Here is an 18,373-nt window from a genome sequence, read left to right as displayed (position 1 = left end):
GGTTATGTGTCCATAATGGGTCTTAAAGGCCCTAAAGGGGTTAGAGTGCTCCTTAGCTTTGGTGGGGGCAATGGGCGGAGCTCCCCTGATGCCCCCAGGATCCTGAGGACTCTGAGGCTATTGTGGCCATTACAGGGGGGCTGTCTTCACAGGACTCATCTCTGACCAAGGTGGAGCTTCAGCCCTGCTGGCAGTCCCCCAGCGTTCTTCCCCCCCCCCCCCGCCCCGCCCTCCCTCAAGCCCTCAGGCTCAGAGAACTGGTCACCTCAGCCTGGTCCCCATCTTCTGCCCCAGAGACCTGCCACACCCCTTGGTCAAGCTCTCATGCAAATACGGTTCCTTTCATTCAAGGACTTCCAGAAGGGGCTTACCCTGGCCTTGTACCCACACCCTTCATAGCCCCTGCCCAAGCTGTCTGTACTCCATGGCCACTTTCTCCGAGAAGCCTTCCTGGCTGCCCCCACCAAGGATTCTCTCTTCACTGTCCTCTCAAAGCCACCCCTTCAGTTCTCCCGGGGCCTCATCCCACACCACGTTTTATTGCCGCAAGACTGAGGCTTCTTTGCCAATGTGACTTCGACGCCCAGCGATGAGCGAGATAAAGTGGGTGCTAAGGAAAACAGACTTGAAAATGTACAAGGGTCCTCAGGCATTGTTTTAGAGGTCTTGGCTGTCCTGGACCTGAATGGGGATCAGCTGTCCTGGATACTGAATGGGGATCAGCAGATGTTAGGTTCTACCCTCATGAGTGTCCTGGGACTCTTCTGATTAGAGGCCTGGTCTGCTCAAGAAGCATGTCCTCTGGATGAGCTTTAGGCCTGAGCCCTTGATGAAAAACAGTCACCCAGAATTACCTTGGACCCGCTGGGTTCCTGTCCTTCTCTCCTCTTTGGGCTTTAACTCTGACCAATATGGGGCTCAGCCTGCTGTGGTTTGGTACCTGTTCCTAGGCGTTCATGGGACCCAGACTGTGAGAAAATAGGAAATATACGCATTGGTCTCCCTCCCCGGTTCCTGGCACAGAGCTCCTAAAACTCCTGGAATTCCCTAGATGATAGGACTGTCCTTTGTTTTAATGAGGCAACTCTTGGTAGTCTCCTGGATAGCTTCCAGTTGGGTGCTGGTCGCCAGAAAGACTAAGCTATGATTAGAAGCTCGAACTTTAAGTCCTACCCCTATCCTCTGGGAATGGGAGAGGGGCTGGATATTGAGTTAATAATTGACCATGCCTAAGAGCTTCTGGGTTGCTGGAGGTACTGAGAGGGTGGTGAGCCTGGTGACGGCATGGAAACTTCACGCCTCTTCCCCCTCCTCTTCCATCTCTTCCATCTGGATGTTCATCTATAGCCTTTATTCTTTAATGATAAACCGGTAAACGGAAGTAAGTGTTGCCCTGAGTTCTGTGAGACATTCTAGCAAATTTTTGAACCCCAGTAGGGGGTTGTGGAGATCCCAATTGATATCCTGCAGTCAGAAGTATAAATTACAGCCTGGGACTTCAAGTGGCATCTGCAATGGGGGCCTGGGGGCAATCGTGTGGGGCTGAGTCCTTAAAACCTGTGGGGTCTGACGCTATCCCCAGGTGGATACTGTCAGAATTGAGTCGCATCGCAGGACACCCAGCTGGTGTCGGCCAATTGCTTTACGTATGGTGTCAGAAGTGAGGCGCTGTGGGAGTGAGAGTGGAGGAGAGACACAGGATTGTTCTGCCCCACATCCTCATCATGGGATCCTGCCCTCCATCTCCTAACAACTCCCACCCCCTCCCATCTTACACTATCTACTCGCAGAGCTGGGGGTTTCTCAGACTCATCTGCCCCAGATGGATACGTGCAGAGTCCCGCGTGCCCTCTTGTAAATGTGCATGGCACGCACGCGCGTGCACACACGCACACACACACACGCACACACTCAAGTAGAGCCAGAGACACTACTGCGCCAGAGGGACCAGCTTTATTAGATCCCAGCAAGACTATACAGTGCGTGTTTCATGCAGATTAAATATGTGTCTTCGCTGCCCCTGGGAGGGAGCACTTCCACCGCCAGATCCTTCCTTGGCGTGTCGAGGGGTGAGTATCAAGGGGAACTCTCAACATATTCCGCGTGGGGGACAGTTGGGATCATGACTGGGGGTGGAGGTGAGACAGTGGGCAGCTGAGGGCCCTTGGGACCTTGAGTCTTCAGAGGTTCAGGGACCACAGGACCTTGGTCCTTTGCTGGTGGTGACACCAGAAGGTCTTGATCTTTCAGAGGCACCGGGATTATGGGAACTTGATTCTTCACAGGCTCAGGGACCATGGGATCTTGATTCTTTGGAGGCTCTGGGACCATGGGACCTTGATCCTTGACTAGTGCTGGGACCACAGGACCTTGATTCTTTACATGTGCCTCAACCACAGAATCGTGATCCTTCAGAATCTCTGGGGCCACTCCACCTTGATCCTTGGCTGGCTCCAGAACCACTAAACCTTGATTCTTTACAGGCTCAGAGAGCACAGGACTTTCATTCTTTATAGGTGCTATGACCGTGGCACTTTGATCCTTCAGATGCTCTGGAACCATAGGACCTTGATCTTTGCCAGGTGCTGAGACCATGGGACCTTGATCCACAGGCTCAGGGACCACGGGGCTTTGATCTTTGACAGGCGCTGGGACCATGGGCCCTTGATCCTTTGGAGGCTCTGGTACCATGGCACCTTGATCCTTAACTATTTCTGGAGCCACAGGACTTTGATTCTTTGGAGGCACCGGGACCAAGGAACCTTGTTCCTTTACTGGTGCTGTGATCACAGACCCTTCATTCTTTAAAGGCTCAGGGGCCACGTGATCTTGATCCTTAACTGGTGCGGGGCCCACAGGACCTAGATCTTTCAGAGGCCCCGAGACCACAGGAGCTTGACCCTTCAGAGGCTCTGGGACCATAGGGCCTTGATCTTTTGGACGATCTTGGATCACAGGACCTTGATCTTTCAGAGGCCCTGGGCCCATAGGACTTTGATCCTTGTCTGGCTCTGTGGCTACAGGACCTCGATTCTTACGTGAATCACTGGTGAGTTCAACCTGGCTCCTGCAGAGGAGAGAGAGGTAGTCACTGTGAGGGCCAACGCTCAGGCCAAGGATTGGGCAGAGCACAGATTGCCTGATAAGTCTCGGCCTAGAGGAGCCTGGGAAGGGAACTCTTCCTGGAGAGCCAAGAGGAGAATCTGATGTCCATGTTCTTAGTACAGAACGTGGAGTGGGGGGAGGGGCAGGCTCAGGAATCAGTCATTCAATGTGCTTGCCAATTGATTATAACCTGCGCGTGGCACAGCGGGGGGCACCCAGCTGACGAGGGCAGTACAGCAGAGGGCTCAGAGTCCTCCTGTGGCTGTGGGCATCCCAGCAGCCTGTCCACCCCACACTCCACCCAGGCCGCTCTCCCTTCCTCCATGATAGCTGGGCCCTCCTGCGAGCCCGTCTAGCCATCCACTCAGATGACCCTAGAGGCCAGTACGCTTTCCCTCTTCTCGGGGCCTTTGCTACCCCCCGCCCCCAAATCCTTTGTTAAGGACTGGCTGTGGAGAGGGATAATACAAAGGGCAGGATAGGGGTGCCTGGGTGGCTCAGTCTGTTAAGCGTCCAACTTCCGGCTCAGGTCATGATGTCACGATTTATGAGTTCGAGCCCCGCGTCGGGCTCTGTGCTGACAGCTTGGAGCCTGAAGCCTGCTTCGGATTCTGTGTCTCCCTCTCTCTCTGCCCCTCCCCTCCTCAAACATAAATAAACATTATATATATATACATATATATATATAAAAGAGGGCAGGAGAATGTCCCTCTAACATCTCTTCCTACTAAGGGGAAAATATTTTCTCATTAACATGGTTTAGAATAGCCTACGCAAGGTGATAATAAAAAGCAGAGTGGCTTTTAATTGGTTTTCTTACTGCATTTAAATTCTCTATAGGCGATGCACCACATTGTTGCCTGAGCCACTGCCATTGCCCCACCTTTGGAGGCAGGGACTCTCCATTCAGGCAGTGAAGTGGCCCTGCTCCCCCTCCTCCCTCCCCCCCTCCGCTCTATCCCCACTTCTGGCTCCCTCTACTGACCCTGGGCCCTTGCCCTCACTTACTCCAAGGCTCTGGGGCTGATTCCCCTGCGGCCAAATCCAACCCTCTCACCAGGCCTCACTGTGGACACCCTCCTCATCCCTTGGCCCATCCACATCGCGGAGAGCAGGTGACATCACTGACACATTCAGGGCCACACGCAGAGGCCACCCGTCTAGTTTAGAACACACACTCCTTCCTTGCAGGCCAGGCTGATATTTGGCACTCAGCCAGTGTCCCAAACCCTGGCACACCTACGGCACATTCCAATTTCCAAATCACTCCTTCTCATAGCTCGTTTCGGCAACGTGGTGCGGGGAGGACTGTATTACCCTTACTTGTCAGAGGAAGAAACTGAGGTCTGGAGGGAGCACGCGATTTGGAAAGTGAGGGACCTCCATGGACTCTAGAGTCTGGGTCTTTCCACTCCTGGAGCCTGTCCTCTGTCCACGGTAGTGCCGGGCACAGAGGCTGCTCAGTACAGGGGAGCTATTATTACTCTCTTACGCTCTGTGGCCAGTCAAGTCTTTAAGCTTAAAACCTCTTCAGCATTTTAACAGTTCCCATCAGCTTTTAGGACTATGTCTTACCTGCTTATTAAAGCTGGTTTAGTAAGACCCCTACTTGCTACCACTTCCCTAGTTTCTGATGGTTTTGTCTCTCTGGGCCTCAAGTTTGTCATCTATTTCATTGGATATAATGATATTTACTCAGAAGTTTGTGATTAGAGATCATGTACGTCGAGCACCTTGTACCACGACATTACTATGCAATATTACAATTATTTTTCTATTTATGGGGCACCTGGGTGGCTCAGTTAGTTAAGCAACCGACCCTGGATTTCGACTCAGGTCTGGATCTCACGGTCATGAGATCGAGCCCCATGTTGGGCTCTGCGCTGACAGGACAGAGCCTGCTGAGGATTCTCTCTCTTCTCTCTCTCTGCCCCTCCCCCCTCTCTCCCTCTCTCTCTCTCTCCCTCTCTCTCAAAATAAATAAAAACTTAAAAAAATTATTTTTCTATTTATTTAGAAGTAACGCTACACATATTGGGACTATTTTTATTGTGATATGTCATCCCAGTCTAGAAGCTTTTTACTGTATGTAGCATCTTGAGTTCCCTGGGGACCTATGTCTCTCAGCAGAGTACACAGCATCCTAGGCAGACTCTGTCAATCCCTCTGGATGTTTCTGAGCATCACAGTGGACCAACAGGGGCCAAGGTGGCTCCCTGGCTCAGCATGACCCAGACCAAAAGCTGCTTTGGCCAGCTGGACACAGCTGGCTGTCATCAGTGGGACCTTAGCGTTTGCAGAGAGAGTCAGGCAAGGCCACCCGAAGTACGCAGAATCCAAAGACGGCATTAAAATACATCTAATACTGGGGTGCCTGGGTGGCTCAGTCGGTGAAGCGTCCAACTTCAGCTCAGGTCGTGATCTCACAGTCCGTGAGTTCGAGCCCCACGTCAGGCTCTGTGCTGACAGGTCAGAGCCTGGAGCCTGTTTCGGATTCTGTGTCTCCCTCTTTCTCTGCCCCTCCCCCGCTCACACTCTCTCTCCTTCAAAAATAAACATTTAAATAAAATAAATACATTTTATTTATTTTAATATTATTTTAATACATTAAATAAATAAAAATTTAAAATACGTCCAGAGAGGAGATAAAAGTCACCTAATTCAGAATGGAACCAAGTAGGAAATGGATTGGGTGAATCCCATCAGGTAGTGAACAACCTGGGTGTGGTTACTGTGAAGCAGTGACAGAACTGAGGGAGGGGACACAAGAGGTGACAGGGCTTAACTTGATCTCAGGGGCTTGCACTGCAAAACCTACCTCACTGGCAGCACATAAACTCGGCGTCCCTGGCTGGCATGGAGACGAAACAGGGGGCTGGCCCCGCAGTGTGGGCAAAATGAACTTCCCTGGGTATTAGAGGCCCTGGCCCCCGTGCCAAGCCCCACATTTCTGTGGAAAGAGCCTCTTAGCCACCTGCAACCTAACCCCACGTATAACCCTAGATTGCTTTGGTTGGTGAAGCTGTTTCCTGAGGAAGTGTCTTGACTCATGGGAAGGTTTAGAATGAAGATTAGAAATGATAAAACTGATAAATCTACAATCTTACCCTTTTTTGGTATTAAGCTAAGGAAAAATCTATGCAGATTGATTTTGAACACATCTGTGATGTTTCAAATAATTTGGCATATTAGAATACCTAACAGATTAGCTTTGTGACTCCAATATAAAATGTATAATGGAGTAATTAATTTAGATTTGTGATTTTAAGTTGAAAGAAGACAATTTTACAAATTTTGAAAACAATGATGGAACTTTTATGTTAACCCAATAGTTATATTTTTAAGTTTATTTTATTGTATTTATTTATTTTTAATTTATTTTTTAATGTTTATTTATTTTTGAGAGAGAGAGACAGAGTGCAAGCTGGGGAGGGGCAGAGAGAGAGGGAGACACAGAATCCGAAGCAGGCTCCAGGCTCTGAGCTGTCAGCACAGAGCCCGATGTGGGGCTCGAACCCACAAATCATGAGATCGTGACCTGAGACGAGGTCAGATGCTTAACCAACTGAGCCACTCAGGCGCCCCAGTTTGTTTTAAATGACTTATAATTTAATGTAAATTATTTAAGGGAACCCAATTAATTAGGTTATAAAATCCCCCTTAAAAGAGACTGCTGAATTTTACCAGATTTTTAAAATGCATTACTTTTATAAATTAAGCATTCATTTTTAAAACCAAAGCAGCCTTGGGGCACCTGGCTGGCTCAGTCAGTGGAGCACGCGACCCTTGATCTTGGGGTTGTGAGTTCGAGGCCCATGTTGGGTGAAGAGATTACTTAAGAATAAAGTCTTAAAAAAATAATAACAATAAATGGAACCAAAGCAGCCTCAGTTGGTTTTCCTATGGACAGGGCCACCCTCAACGACAACATAAAACTCTCGTTGACACTGACTGGCCATCACTCAGCTCCACAGTGCCCTGCCAGTCTCCCCATCTGTAAAATGCCCCACCATTCCCAGTAAGGCTGGCAGAAGCCGCCCGCCCAGTGCCTTCTATGTGAATGATTCTAAGTTGCACCCTCAGCCGGTTGGCAAGGTGAGATGGGCCGGATTCAGACCCCCCGGCCCACGGGCCAGCTGTCCTTGGCATGGGCATGTCCTTGGCCATGGCCCCACCGGCGCAACCAAAAATCTGGAGCCCTGAGCCAGCTGCAGATCTTCTCAGGACAACACGTGCCACAGACCCTCTCGGGCTCCCAGCCCGCGTCCCCTCTCAGAAACTAGAACAACCTGTTGGATTCATCTTGAGGCTTCCGTGCTGCTTATTGCCTGCAAGATCTTGGAGATCTTGGGCAATTACTCAACCACTAGAGACCTCAGTTTCTCCACTTATAAAATGGGGATAACAATACAAATGTCAGGAACTCTTACAACAGAGGATCAGACGATCCTGTTGGGCAGGGATGTGAAATCACAGTTCTCCAGATTTGTAAAGCGCTGTGGTGCATCACGTGGTTAAGTCCATTCCCATGAACTGTAGTAACAGCTTACTAAATGCTCACATCCTCCTTACTTTAGCTCACTGGACCCTCACGGCAGCCCTGGAGGAAGGCAGGGAGAGGGGTGACCAGCCCTCCAGCCTCACCCTCCTGGCACCGTCCTCTGGGCAGCCCGTGCTGTTTTACGCATCCCCTGTGCTTTGTTTCTTGTTTCTGCCTCCTGGATTGTCCCCTTTCACCCGCTTTGCCCTGTCTGTCCTTGACAGCTCGGCTCAGACCCCACTTCCTCACAAGGTCCTGGTTGCATCTCTCCAAATGAGCTCCCTCTTGCCGCACCATTGTACAGTCTCTCCCACATTCACAGATACCCCATTTAATGTCAGTTTCCCCCAGTGTGCCCGTGAGCTCCCTGAAGGCAGGGGCCATCCTCCCGGCCTGCAGCCCCAGTGCCCAGCACAGTACCTACAACAAAGAAGGTCAAATGTTAAGATTTACAAATTATTGTTCCTGAGACCTGGTTCATCATTCATCTCACGGCCCCAGCCAGAAACCCAGCGTTATCCTTGATATCTCCTTCTTCCATAAAACCTTCACCCAATCCATCAGGAAACATCTGTTCCGGCTCCTAACATTTGTCTCATGAATTTTTCCACTTCTTTCCCTCCTTCCCTTTCCTCCACCAGCTGTGTCATCATTTCCATGGACCACGGTCACGGCCTCCTAACTGGTATCCTTTCCTCCTCCTCCAATCCATTCTTCATACAGAAATCAGAATGACCTTTCCAAAAAGCAACCCCCTTTGCTTACAACTCTTCACGGCTCTCATTGCACTCAGCATAAAGAGTAAAACCTGTTAGGGGCGCCTGGGTGGCTCAGTTGGTTGAGCGTCCGACTTCGGTTCAGGTCATGGTCTCACAGTCTGTGAGTTCGAGCCCCATGTCAGGCTCTGTGCTGACAGCTCGGAGCCTGGAGCCTGCTTCAGATTCTGTCTCCCTCTCTCTCTGCCCCTCCCTTGCTTGCACTCTGTCTCTCTCTTTCAAAAATTAATAAACATTAAAAAAAAAGAGAGAGAGAGTGAAACCTGTTACATGGCCCCATCTAGCTGAGCAGTCTGCTCCCAGTGCCCTCCTGGCTCTATGTCCCCAGCCTCCCAGGACTTTGTTCTGTTCCTCAGTACGCCCTGCTTCTTTCCATTTCCAGTTTTGCACGTGCTGTTGTCTCCTCCAAGAACTTTCTCTTGCTCCCTCTTGCCCTGGTTAATGTGTACTCATCCCTTATCTCTCAGCTCACTGGAGCACTTTCCCAGGGAAGCCTTCCCTGACCCCGTCGATGGGACAAGGTCACCAGCTACAGGCTCTCCTAGTCCCTGCACTGTCTTTCCCACCCCTTCACAAGGCTGATTACTCGCATTCTTTTGGATTAATGTTTCCCCTACTAGACTGAAGCTTTTAGAGGGCAGGACCATGTCGACTTTGCATATCACCATATTGTCTGTACCTAAAACAGCAGGGGATACCCCAACTAAATACTTGTCAAATGAATGAATACATGAGAGCTTTTCTGTGCTGCGTGCTGTCGTATTTGCAAAATTTAATGTTCCAAGGTTATATGAGACATCCTAAGTCTTAGTAACTTGATTTTCTGCCCTTCCTCCTGTTACCATGGAGACAGGCAATTGCCTCCTGGGCACACACACACTGGCCTTGGATCTATGCTTTATCAGAGTCTGGAAACAGGATTAGCGAGCCCTGCCAGAGACTATTTGGAAAAAGGGCTTCCTTCCCTCCTGCTGGATTTCTACCCTTGCACACAATTCTAATCCCATAATCCACCCGTGTGGTTTTCTCTTTTTTTCCCCCCCCAGACTGTCTCCTGATGCACCATCAAAGTAGCCCAGAACCGGGGCAGTGCTCTAAGTAGGGCCCTGTTCAAAAATCAAGGACCTATGGGCTCTCTCCGTGAATCCCCTGCCTCCACAGCTTGGAAAAGGCTTGTGGAAGAAAGAAACCCCTATTTTCTGAGCAGTAAGCATGTGCCAGGCTGGGTGCCAGGTGCTTTAACATAGATCATTTCTTATAACGTAAAGAGTAGCCCACAGGTCAGGGGTGGGGAGTGCGTGGATTGGGTCAGGGGCCAGAAGAGCTGGGTCTGCATGACGACCCAACATCTTTCTAGCCCACAGGGTGTCATCACAGGCATGCCGGCCTTTATATCTCAGCATCCATAATCTATAAGGTGGGGATTACAGTGCTCACCTTCTAGGGAGGATTAGTTCGTGGGAACACTCCTGGCGTGACCCCTGGAATATGGGTGTTTAGTACATGTTACTTCCAAAGAGGGACTCAATGATCTAGTCCAGTTGTGTTACTCTGTGATGGGAAACTGGCTCAGAGTGGGCAAGTGACTCTCCCATAGCCATACAGCTGATGGATAGCAGGTCCAGGACTGAAACATGGGCCCCTTGACATCTTAATGGGTAGAAGGGATGGAGCAAACTCACTTGGAACAAAGATGGGCAGGAGGGGGCTGAGCCAGGGCCCAGGCCGACTGCACCTCGGGGGCTCTGGCAGAAGGCTGGGGAGACAGCGGACACGGTAATTTGGTGGCTTCGCACTCCTCCTCTGGGCCCCCGTGGGCCTCGCACAGAAGCCTGCATTTCCCAGGCACAAACAAAGCTCCCAAGGCAGGATAAGAAATGCAGCTACCAGAGGGGGAGGGACAAGGAAACCATCTTTGAAAGGCTCATTATTCTTACGAAGAATCTGCAGGAGACAAGGCATTCTCAAAACAAGGACTCCCACTCCTGCCTCTCTCCCCGACAGGCTCCGTGCTAGCCCCACAACGTCTGCAGTTGTCCTGGCGTTTGGTAATGACCTGCCTCTCCTGCTGGCCCAGGGGCTGTGTCTGGCTCGTCTTTGCATCGCTAGTATCTCGCGTCTGCCCTACAGTAGCACCTGCAGACATTTGTGAGTAACAGACGGCTGGTGTATCGCTTTATCTCTTTATTCTCTTTCAGTTTTTTCTCTTTTATCCATTCATGGGACAAAGTCCGCTGAGCCCCTGCTCTGGGTTAGGCCCTGTGCTGGGGGCGCGGGAGTAAATGAGACCTGGGCCCTTCAGGAGCCCCTCCCCACCCCCACCGGTGTGGGGAGCAGGGGACAGACCCACAAACACACACCATGAGCACCGTAAAGCTGCCAGGGTGCTGGCACCCCCGGCAGCCCTGACCCCAAACCGTCAGCCAGGGAGACACAGAGGTCCCTTCCGGGGCAGAGACGTCGCTTGGCTGGAGCAGTCTTCCCTGTCTGCTCTAGGAAAGTGCTACTCCTGAGAGTCATCGGGTCTCCTGAGTTCTGTCACTCTCTCCCTGCCAACGGGCCCCTCCACGGCCCACGCTGCCCCGAGGTAGGGCACACACCTCTTGGTGGCCTCGTGTTTCGACCCTGAGCGGAAACCTGTGTTTCGGTCAGCTCCACTCCCTCCCATCCCTGCCCTGCTCCCGGTTCTGTGCTCCGGGGCCGCCCTTTCAGGAAATGCCATGCCGCCTGGCTCCGGGACAGCCTCTCAGCTCTTTGAAGGGGCAGCGATTGTGTCCTTCTTCCTGGATTCTCTGGGCAACAGACACCGACCACGCCTCAGATATTTGGTTTCCGGAGCCCTTGCTGTCCTGACTGCTCTCCTCATAACACAGCTAGGTCGCCCTCTCCGTCCTTCGGAAAGTGTGACCCCCTAGAACAGAAAATGCTAGTGCAGGTGTCTCCAAGCAGGAGGCACCGCCTCTGCCCCAGAGTCTGTACCTCCATCTACACAGCCCTCGGCTGCTTTAGCTTTCTCTTGGCCGCATGTGCCCTGCGGGCCACCACCACCCCTCCCTGTCTGTCCGGTAACCCCCTCTTCTCCTCCTCCGGGAGTAGAGATTCAGTTCCAGAGTCACTTCCTCAGTGGAGCCCTCCACCTGCAGGTGTCGGTACTCCTCCCATGTGGCCACAGAGCCTCCCTGCTCACAACAGCCCCATCAGAGGCTTTACCAACTGCTTTACAGCTGCCTCTCCAGGCTGGGGCGAGACCACAGACCAGCATCAGCTTCACCTCTCTTTCCTTTCTCACCTTCCCTCCCTCCCTCCCTCTCTCCTTTTCCCCTCCCCCCCTCTTTCTTCCCTCCTTCCTTCTGCAAACATTTAATAAATGCCTACTGCGTGCCAAGCCGCCGAAGCGAGAACCGGGGAGCTCTGGCATGGGGCGGACAGGGCACATGGTTAGGAGCGAGATGTTGTAAACACCACTCAAACAAGATCCAATTCTAACAGCCACGTTTCCATGGCACGCAAATCATGTCTTATTTTTAACTGCCTTAATACCTTTTTGTCCTTCCATTCTTCACGGGCTTCTAGTAGGGCATACAACATGGCACACTATTCTCGGAGCAGCCCTGCCGGCCAGGCAGCTGCGAGGCATGAGGGGTGCGTCCCTTGTCCCACCACCACCCCCCCCATTTTCCAGCTGTAGGTGGAAATGAAGCTCAGAAAGGGGAAGTGGGTTGCCTAAGATCGCAGGGTAAGTTTGTGGCTATGTCAAGACCTCAACCAAGGAGGACAGACTTTTGAGTCAAGCTCTTTCCTCTCTCCAACAATATCCCTGAGGAGCGAGACTCCAACTGGAGAGATTCCCAATTCCTCTGCCGAGGTCTAAGCAGGGTCTGGCTGGAGATGACCCTGACTGGTTCTGCCTGGTGCGGGAGGCGGGAGCCACTGACCTCTGCGGGTCCCCCAGCTCCAAGCTCCCAACTGCATCGCCTAAGAAAGTTGCCCCTCTTGGGGGCCAGGCCCCCAGCCACCGGTCCCCCTTCACCTCGGCCCTTCCTGCCTCCCCGACACAACCACTCCCCTGGGCTTACTGCCTGATACTCAGCAGACCCTGGCAAAGAAGACAGTCCCAGAACGCAGCAGCATCCTGGTCTAAGAGTGCCCATCTACGCCCATACCTGTACGGCTGCCAATCCGTCTACCAGCCTGGAGCCACACAGAATGCACCCAGATGTGGCACATCAGCACAGGGGGAACAGTTAGGACCACAGCTAGGGAAAATGCTGCCACCACAAGGCTTTGTTCTGGGTGGGGGTGGGGGGTCGCCAGGCAGAAGGTGGGGAGGGGGTGGTGACCGTGCGGATCACAACATCCGTGGCCTTTATCTGACTCCTTTTCCGCAGATGACAAGAGTACCTAGAGTCACTGCAGGATTTGGAGCAGGGAAAGGACAGGATGAAGAGGCCGCTATTTTAGGAGGACGCACATCTTCCCAACCGAAATCCCAGAAGTGGTCCCGAGTGCTGGACGAAGGGGGGGGCGTTAGTAACCCAAACTTGGCTCCAGATCCTGGCTCACCACTTACAAGTCGTGTGACTCTGTTACTTAAGCGAAGTCTTGATTTCTTTGTCTGTAGAAGACCTCCAACCTCTCCAGCCTTCTGTGAGGATTCAGTGAGGACCAAGGTATGAAAGCCAAATACACTTTCTTTTCCTTCCCTGAGCTGTGCCCACTCTGCATTTTACAGAAGTGGAGCCTGACTCCAGGTTCCCTGCGGGCAGGTCTGTGCTTATGAAGCGTAGGGAGATGGCTGCCCCTGGGGCGCTAGATGGCTGGGTTTTCTGCCCTGTGGTGGTGGCGTTTTCCTTTTTGCTGCTAAATATCTTTTCTAGAGATAACCTGCTACGAAAAATTAAATAACTCCCCAGTTGTATGATAAGATTTAAAAAAACATCCTCGGTTGTTTTAGCACCAAGAAGGCAAAGTCAAGCGCATAGCTGATGGTCTCAAAGGGGTTGCCAAGAGTCTGATAATCCTGCTAATGACCCTTTTTAAAAATGTAAAGCGCTAAACTAAGGCAACCAGACAAAGGCTCAGTTCCGCTCTAGTTCTGTACTCCTGGAAACTTGCAAACCAATTTTTGTTCTTCCTTCCCACCCCATCTAAAGCAAAGGCTGAGATCTTGAGCAGTTAATCAAAATTGGTTCCGTGTGTCCAGAGGGGCTCAATTAAAATGAACATGTAATTTCGGAAACGGAATCTATACCAGGTGATTTCATGGTGAGTTCAGAGAGGAGGGGCTGGGGAAGGGCTGGGGATGGGAGGAGGGCAGCAAGAACCAGCACTAGGTGGGCTCTGTCTCAGGCTATGGTGTGACAGAGGGATTTACCACAGCTCGCTCCAGCCACCACATCGTTGGGACCAAGGGTGGTAAGTCACAGTCACAGGGAAGTGACTGGGAAGCGAAACCATCCAGAAAATGAACTATTGACAAAGCAGAAGGGTGTTCCGCTTTGCTGTTGACAGAGGACTTTCACATGCATCTTCACTGGGCCCTCACAAGAGACAGTTCTGTGGATCAGAAGCAGGTATTGCCAGCTATTAGAACTCTTACCACCTGCTATCCCAAACTCTGGAACCAAAAGATTCAAATAAAACTATGTCGCTTTCTGGGGCGCCTGGGTGGCTCAGTCAGTTAAGCAACTGACTTCGGCTCAGGTCATGATCTCAAGGTTCGTGGGTTTAAGCTCCATGCAGGGCTCTGTGCTGACAGCTCGGAGCCTGGAGCCTGCTTCTGATTCTGTGTCTCCCTCTCTCTCTGCCCTCCCCCACTTGTCCTCTCTCTCTCTCTCTCAAAAATGGATAAACTTAAAAAAAAAAAAAAGAAAGAAGAACAACTATGTCCCTTGCTGACCAAACTTCTACTTTCTAGATTTGGGAACCAAACAGATTTGGATAGTGATGGATACTTGTATTACACTTATCTCTCTGGGGCTCAAAGAAATTAAGACACTCAGCCAAGGTCACACAGCTAGTAAACAGTAGAGCTTGGATTTAAAACCAGGCCTGTTGGCTCTAACTCCCAGCCCTGACTCCTAAGACATCCCCTCAAGCAGATGCCTCTCTGCCGTCATGAAGTAAGGAGCTCTGCACCGGGCAGGGGGTGGGATTAGCCAGCCTCTTAAGATTACCCTCTGACCAAGAGTCTATGATTTTTTGAAGTCAGGCCTGTTTACAAAAAGTGGCTACGTAAAGTACAGAGGTAGGCTGGCCGTTACAAAAGCAGCCATTGACTGCTCCGTGATCTGTGCTGTGACCTCTCTTGAAACCACTCTTTTCATGTGAGCAGAGGTAGTTATCAGGCAGAATAAAGCCTTGTGGGGGCACCGTGGTGAATAGGGAGGCAGATGGTGAAAATCATCATTCATTCGCTCACTCATTATTCATTCAACAAACAACTTAGAAGACGTTCTCTGAGGTAGGCATTGGGCCAGCAGCTAAGGCTACACAGGTGAACAGAAGGAGCTGGTCCCGGCCCTGGGGGGAGCACAGTCCAGCGCAGGGGACACACACATGAGCAGGCAGCACAGTACACGTGGTGAGTTCTGTGATGAAGACACACACAGGGAGCGTCTTACCCAGCCAGCGTGGGAGGTGCGGGAAGGGCTTCCTGGAGCGGTCCCCTGAGCAGAGTCTCGAAGGATGAGTTAGCCAGGTGGAGAAGCAGGAGAAGGGCAATCGGAGCAGGTGGGGCGGCGTGGGTAAAGGCATGGAGGTGAGAAGCAGCATGGTGCACCGAGGGGACAATAAGCTTCTGCGGGCCACAAGGAGCCCACGGATGGTTGAAGGCAGGGTGTGACATGGTCAGATTTGCATGTTCTAAAGATCCCTCCGGCAACTTAAACCAGTAGCCATGGCAGGAATTTATTTATCTCAGCATCTGAAACTCCCTGGGCCCCAGATAAGATGTCTGGGTTGAGATAGTTGGTTGCAGACAATGTCAAAGTTAACCAGCATTTAAGGACCATTTATATGAGGACAAGGGGCAGAGAGTTAAGCTCAGGTCTACTGTTGGAAATTAAAAGCACAGAATAGTGGTCTCTGACCCAATGCCTCAGGTAGCGGATGCCAGTTTTATCTCAGTATCTCTATTACCAACTATAGTTCTTCAGAAAGAAAAATTTGCTGGATCATTCTGTGTTCAATAACCATGCAATTTAGTTACCCAGTTAATTTAGTACCCCAGGGAGATAAACCTTTACATCTGGCTGAGGCAGTTGGCCAGTTCAGTCAGGATGTTTGAGCCAGTTGTGTGGGGAGACCTGATCAAATCTTAATCCGCACCCCCCCCCCAACATTTGTATCTGGGTCCCAAGATTTAAAGATTCTAGGGAAGCCTGCGGGAGGCCCTGCAGTGGCCTGACCAGACTGCGGCAACTGTGAGGTGTGGGTGTAGTTTTATTTAAGAGTCCAGCTTGGGGCGCCTGGGTGGCTCAGTCGGTTAAGCGTCCGACTTCGGCTCAGGTCATGATCTCACGGTCCGTGAGATCGAGCCCCACGTGGGGCTCTGTGCTGACAGCTCGGAGCCTGGAGCCTGTTTCGGATTCTGTGTCTCCCTCTCTCTCTGACCCTCCCCCGTTCACGATCTGTCTCTCTCTGTCTCAGAAATAAAAATAAATATTAAAAAAAAATTTAAAAGAATCCAGCTTGATGACTGAAGCCTGATTCACTTCGGGCCAGCCCCAGCCTCCCTCAGGGGAAGGAGAGACGCAGTGCAGGCTGCGGGGCAGAAGCCCCGGGCTCCATCCAGGCACCCCCTCCTCTCTGAGCCTCCTCTGTTACCTGGCACAGACACTTGCTCCGGATTAGGAGGGGTCGACAGAACGGCACAGAAAGAAATGCTTTGTGGGCAGACAATACATACAAATTGTTAAGATATTATTGTTTAGGTCTGTGGACTCCAGGTGATTCGACAGCCAGAATTCTTTAAAAGCATTTTTCTTAATCAGTGTTTGCCTCAATCGACCTCACGCATTGTCTGAGATGACCTAAAGCTAACTCTCTATCAGGAAGCTAGTGAACACAGACCATCAAGCACTGTAAAAGGAAGGGGGAGGGCCTGAAATGACCTGTAGTTAGTGTCCATTGTGGGTTCCCTATGGCCATCGTGTCATTTCACCCTGGCTCCTCTCCCCTGAGGTGGGTGTCAGTGTCCCCATTTTCAGAGGCAGACAGCAAGGCCAAGAGCGCTCAGGGAGTGACACGGGGTTGTACAGCTGGCACTGACTTGTAGAGGCCCAAGTCACGGCCAGCGTCAACCGGCTCACACGATAAGGTATGCGGTGATGCGGATTCTGTTATAGGCATTCTAGATGGTCTGGGTGTCATGAGGATCAGTACCTCAGAGGCCAGCGGGATGAAGCAGCTTCGGGCTCTGTGTCTGCTTCGGCAAGAGTGGAGTCTAAGAAAGGTTTCGTGCCATTGTTTTGAAACAGCTGCCTTTCCTGTCTCGGTGGCCTCAGGTGGAGCTGGGGTAGGGTCCTGCCTTACCAGTAGATGGTCCACAGGCTACACGCTGCAAGAAAGCTTTTGTATCTGCGGTCCTGAGAAGGTAAACCGCTCTAAGACATTTTAGCAGTAAAAGGACCTTGAAACCACGATGCCACATTAAAGGAGTTCATACCTTGGTGAAGTGAGACTTAACACTGCCCTAATCTATGAGAAGCAGGTTATAAATTTTAAACCCTAGTGAAAAAAAAAAAACCTACAAAAAAAATGAGGGATGGGTTTCACTAAGAACTCACAAACTCCAAGGAAGAATTAAAATACACTTATAACTAATTTAGCAGCAATGACCTATTTTAAAACTAGCAGGTTGGTTTTAATTCTGATTGTTAGCTGTTTGGGGGAAGCGACACTAGTTATAGGTTATAGATTTGCCTCCTGGGCTTTGGGTGGCATCGGGGAGCATGGAGGGAACCACAGGCCGAGGCTCTAGCGGAGGCCAGACCTCTGGTCACACGGATGAAGCCAGCAAGGCTCTCCACCCTGCTGCCTCCTCAGTTGCCTGATTCATGACCTCTGTCTGATTCTGAGTACACCTCACCTTTTCTCCGCTTACTATGGGTGTCGCCACATATGTGTTTCTCTGTGGGTCTTTTTTCCCCCTTGGCCTCTATTTCTACCTCTTTGTTTTACGCCTGTCTTTCTTTCTACCTCTCTCAATCCCTGGTTTTGGTCAAGGCAATTAACTGATCAAAAAAGAGCTGAATAATATACTTTCATGTATGTTTCATTCATTGTACAGAATTTTGCGTTTTCTGCCTTACACAAAAGCAGGCAGGTGGGTGGGGTGTTTCCTGTTCATCTGGAAAACAAATAGTGGGTTTTCATATATATGACCCTTGATCGAGCCCCACCATGGCTCCTCCCCAAAACCCCAAAATTGGGGACCAGCATTAGAATAAAAGTCCCAGCCTAGAGCTCCTAGCCTAAAGCAAGAGAGGACCTGTGGCTGTTGCCCCATATGTGGGTAAGGGCAAGAAGCATGATGGCAGGGAGCATGCAAAGGTCAGGGGGTGCAGTCTGGGTGTATGGAATGGAGATCCCAGTTAGTAACCGCCCACTCACATGGCGCCAGGCCTTTCCATGACTTTCCAGCCCTTGCCTTGACCCTCCCTGAGTGAACTGCTCCCCCAGGCCCTGAGCTCACCTGGTATTGGACCCCTCCACACTTTTGCTCTCGCAGCTCCTTCTGTCTGGCATGCCTTGGCCACCCCAGACTCTGTTCACCTGGTCATCACCCGCTCATCCACTGAAGTCCTCCCTGATCCATGGAACCAGCTAGAATGGGCTCCTCCTTCATGGCCCACAGTGACCAGAGGTGGGGTCTCAGTCATCCTGGTTCTCTAGTGCCCAGCAGAGTGCCTGGCACATGATAGGTATTCAATCAACATACGTTAGTAAA

At 51.1% G+C, this 18,373-nt stretch overlaps 1 protein-coding gene across 1 annotated transcript in view; it reads right to left on the bottom strand.

The window, feature by feature from the left end:
* Positions 1-2,076: 2,076 nt before the first annotated feature.
* MAP6 (microtubule associated protein 6) overlaps positions 2,077-18,373 on the bottom strand; it is a 74,949-nt gene continuing 58,652 nt past the window's right edge. Inside the window, exons 4-5 of the mRNA XM_047070372.1 lie at positions 2,961-3,067; positions 2,077-2,927 (exon numbers count right to left, since the gene is read on the bottom strand). Coding sequence (XP_046926328.1) covers positions 2,077-2,927; positions 2,961-3,067 — 958 coding nt within the window. The remainder of the gene's footprint in view (positions 2,928-2,960; positions 3,068-18,373) is intronic.

The sequence above is a fragment of the Lynx rufus genome, unplaced genomic scaffold (assembly GCF_022079265.1).
Source record: "Lynx rufus isolate CCGP_SWC_20201006 ecotype Redwood Valley unplaced genomic scaffold, mLynRuf1.p SCAF_9, whole genome shotgun sequence".
NCBI lineage: Eukaryota > Metazoa > Chordata > Mammalia > Carnivora > Felidae > Lynx > Lynx rufus.
The sequence above is the reverse complement of the archived record's forward strand: the minus strand, read 5'-3'. Positions and strand labels throughout refer to the sequence as shown.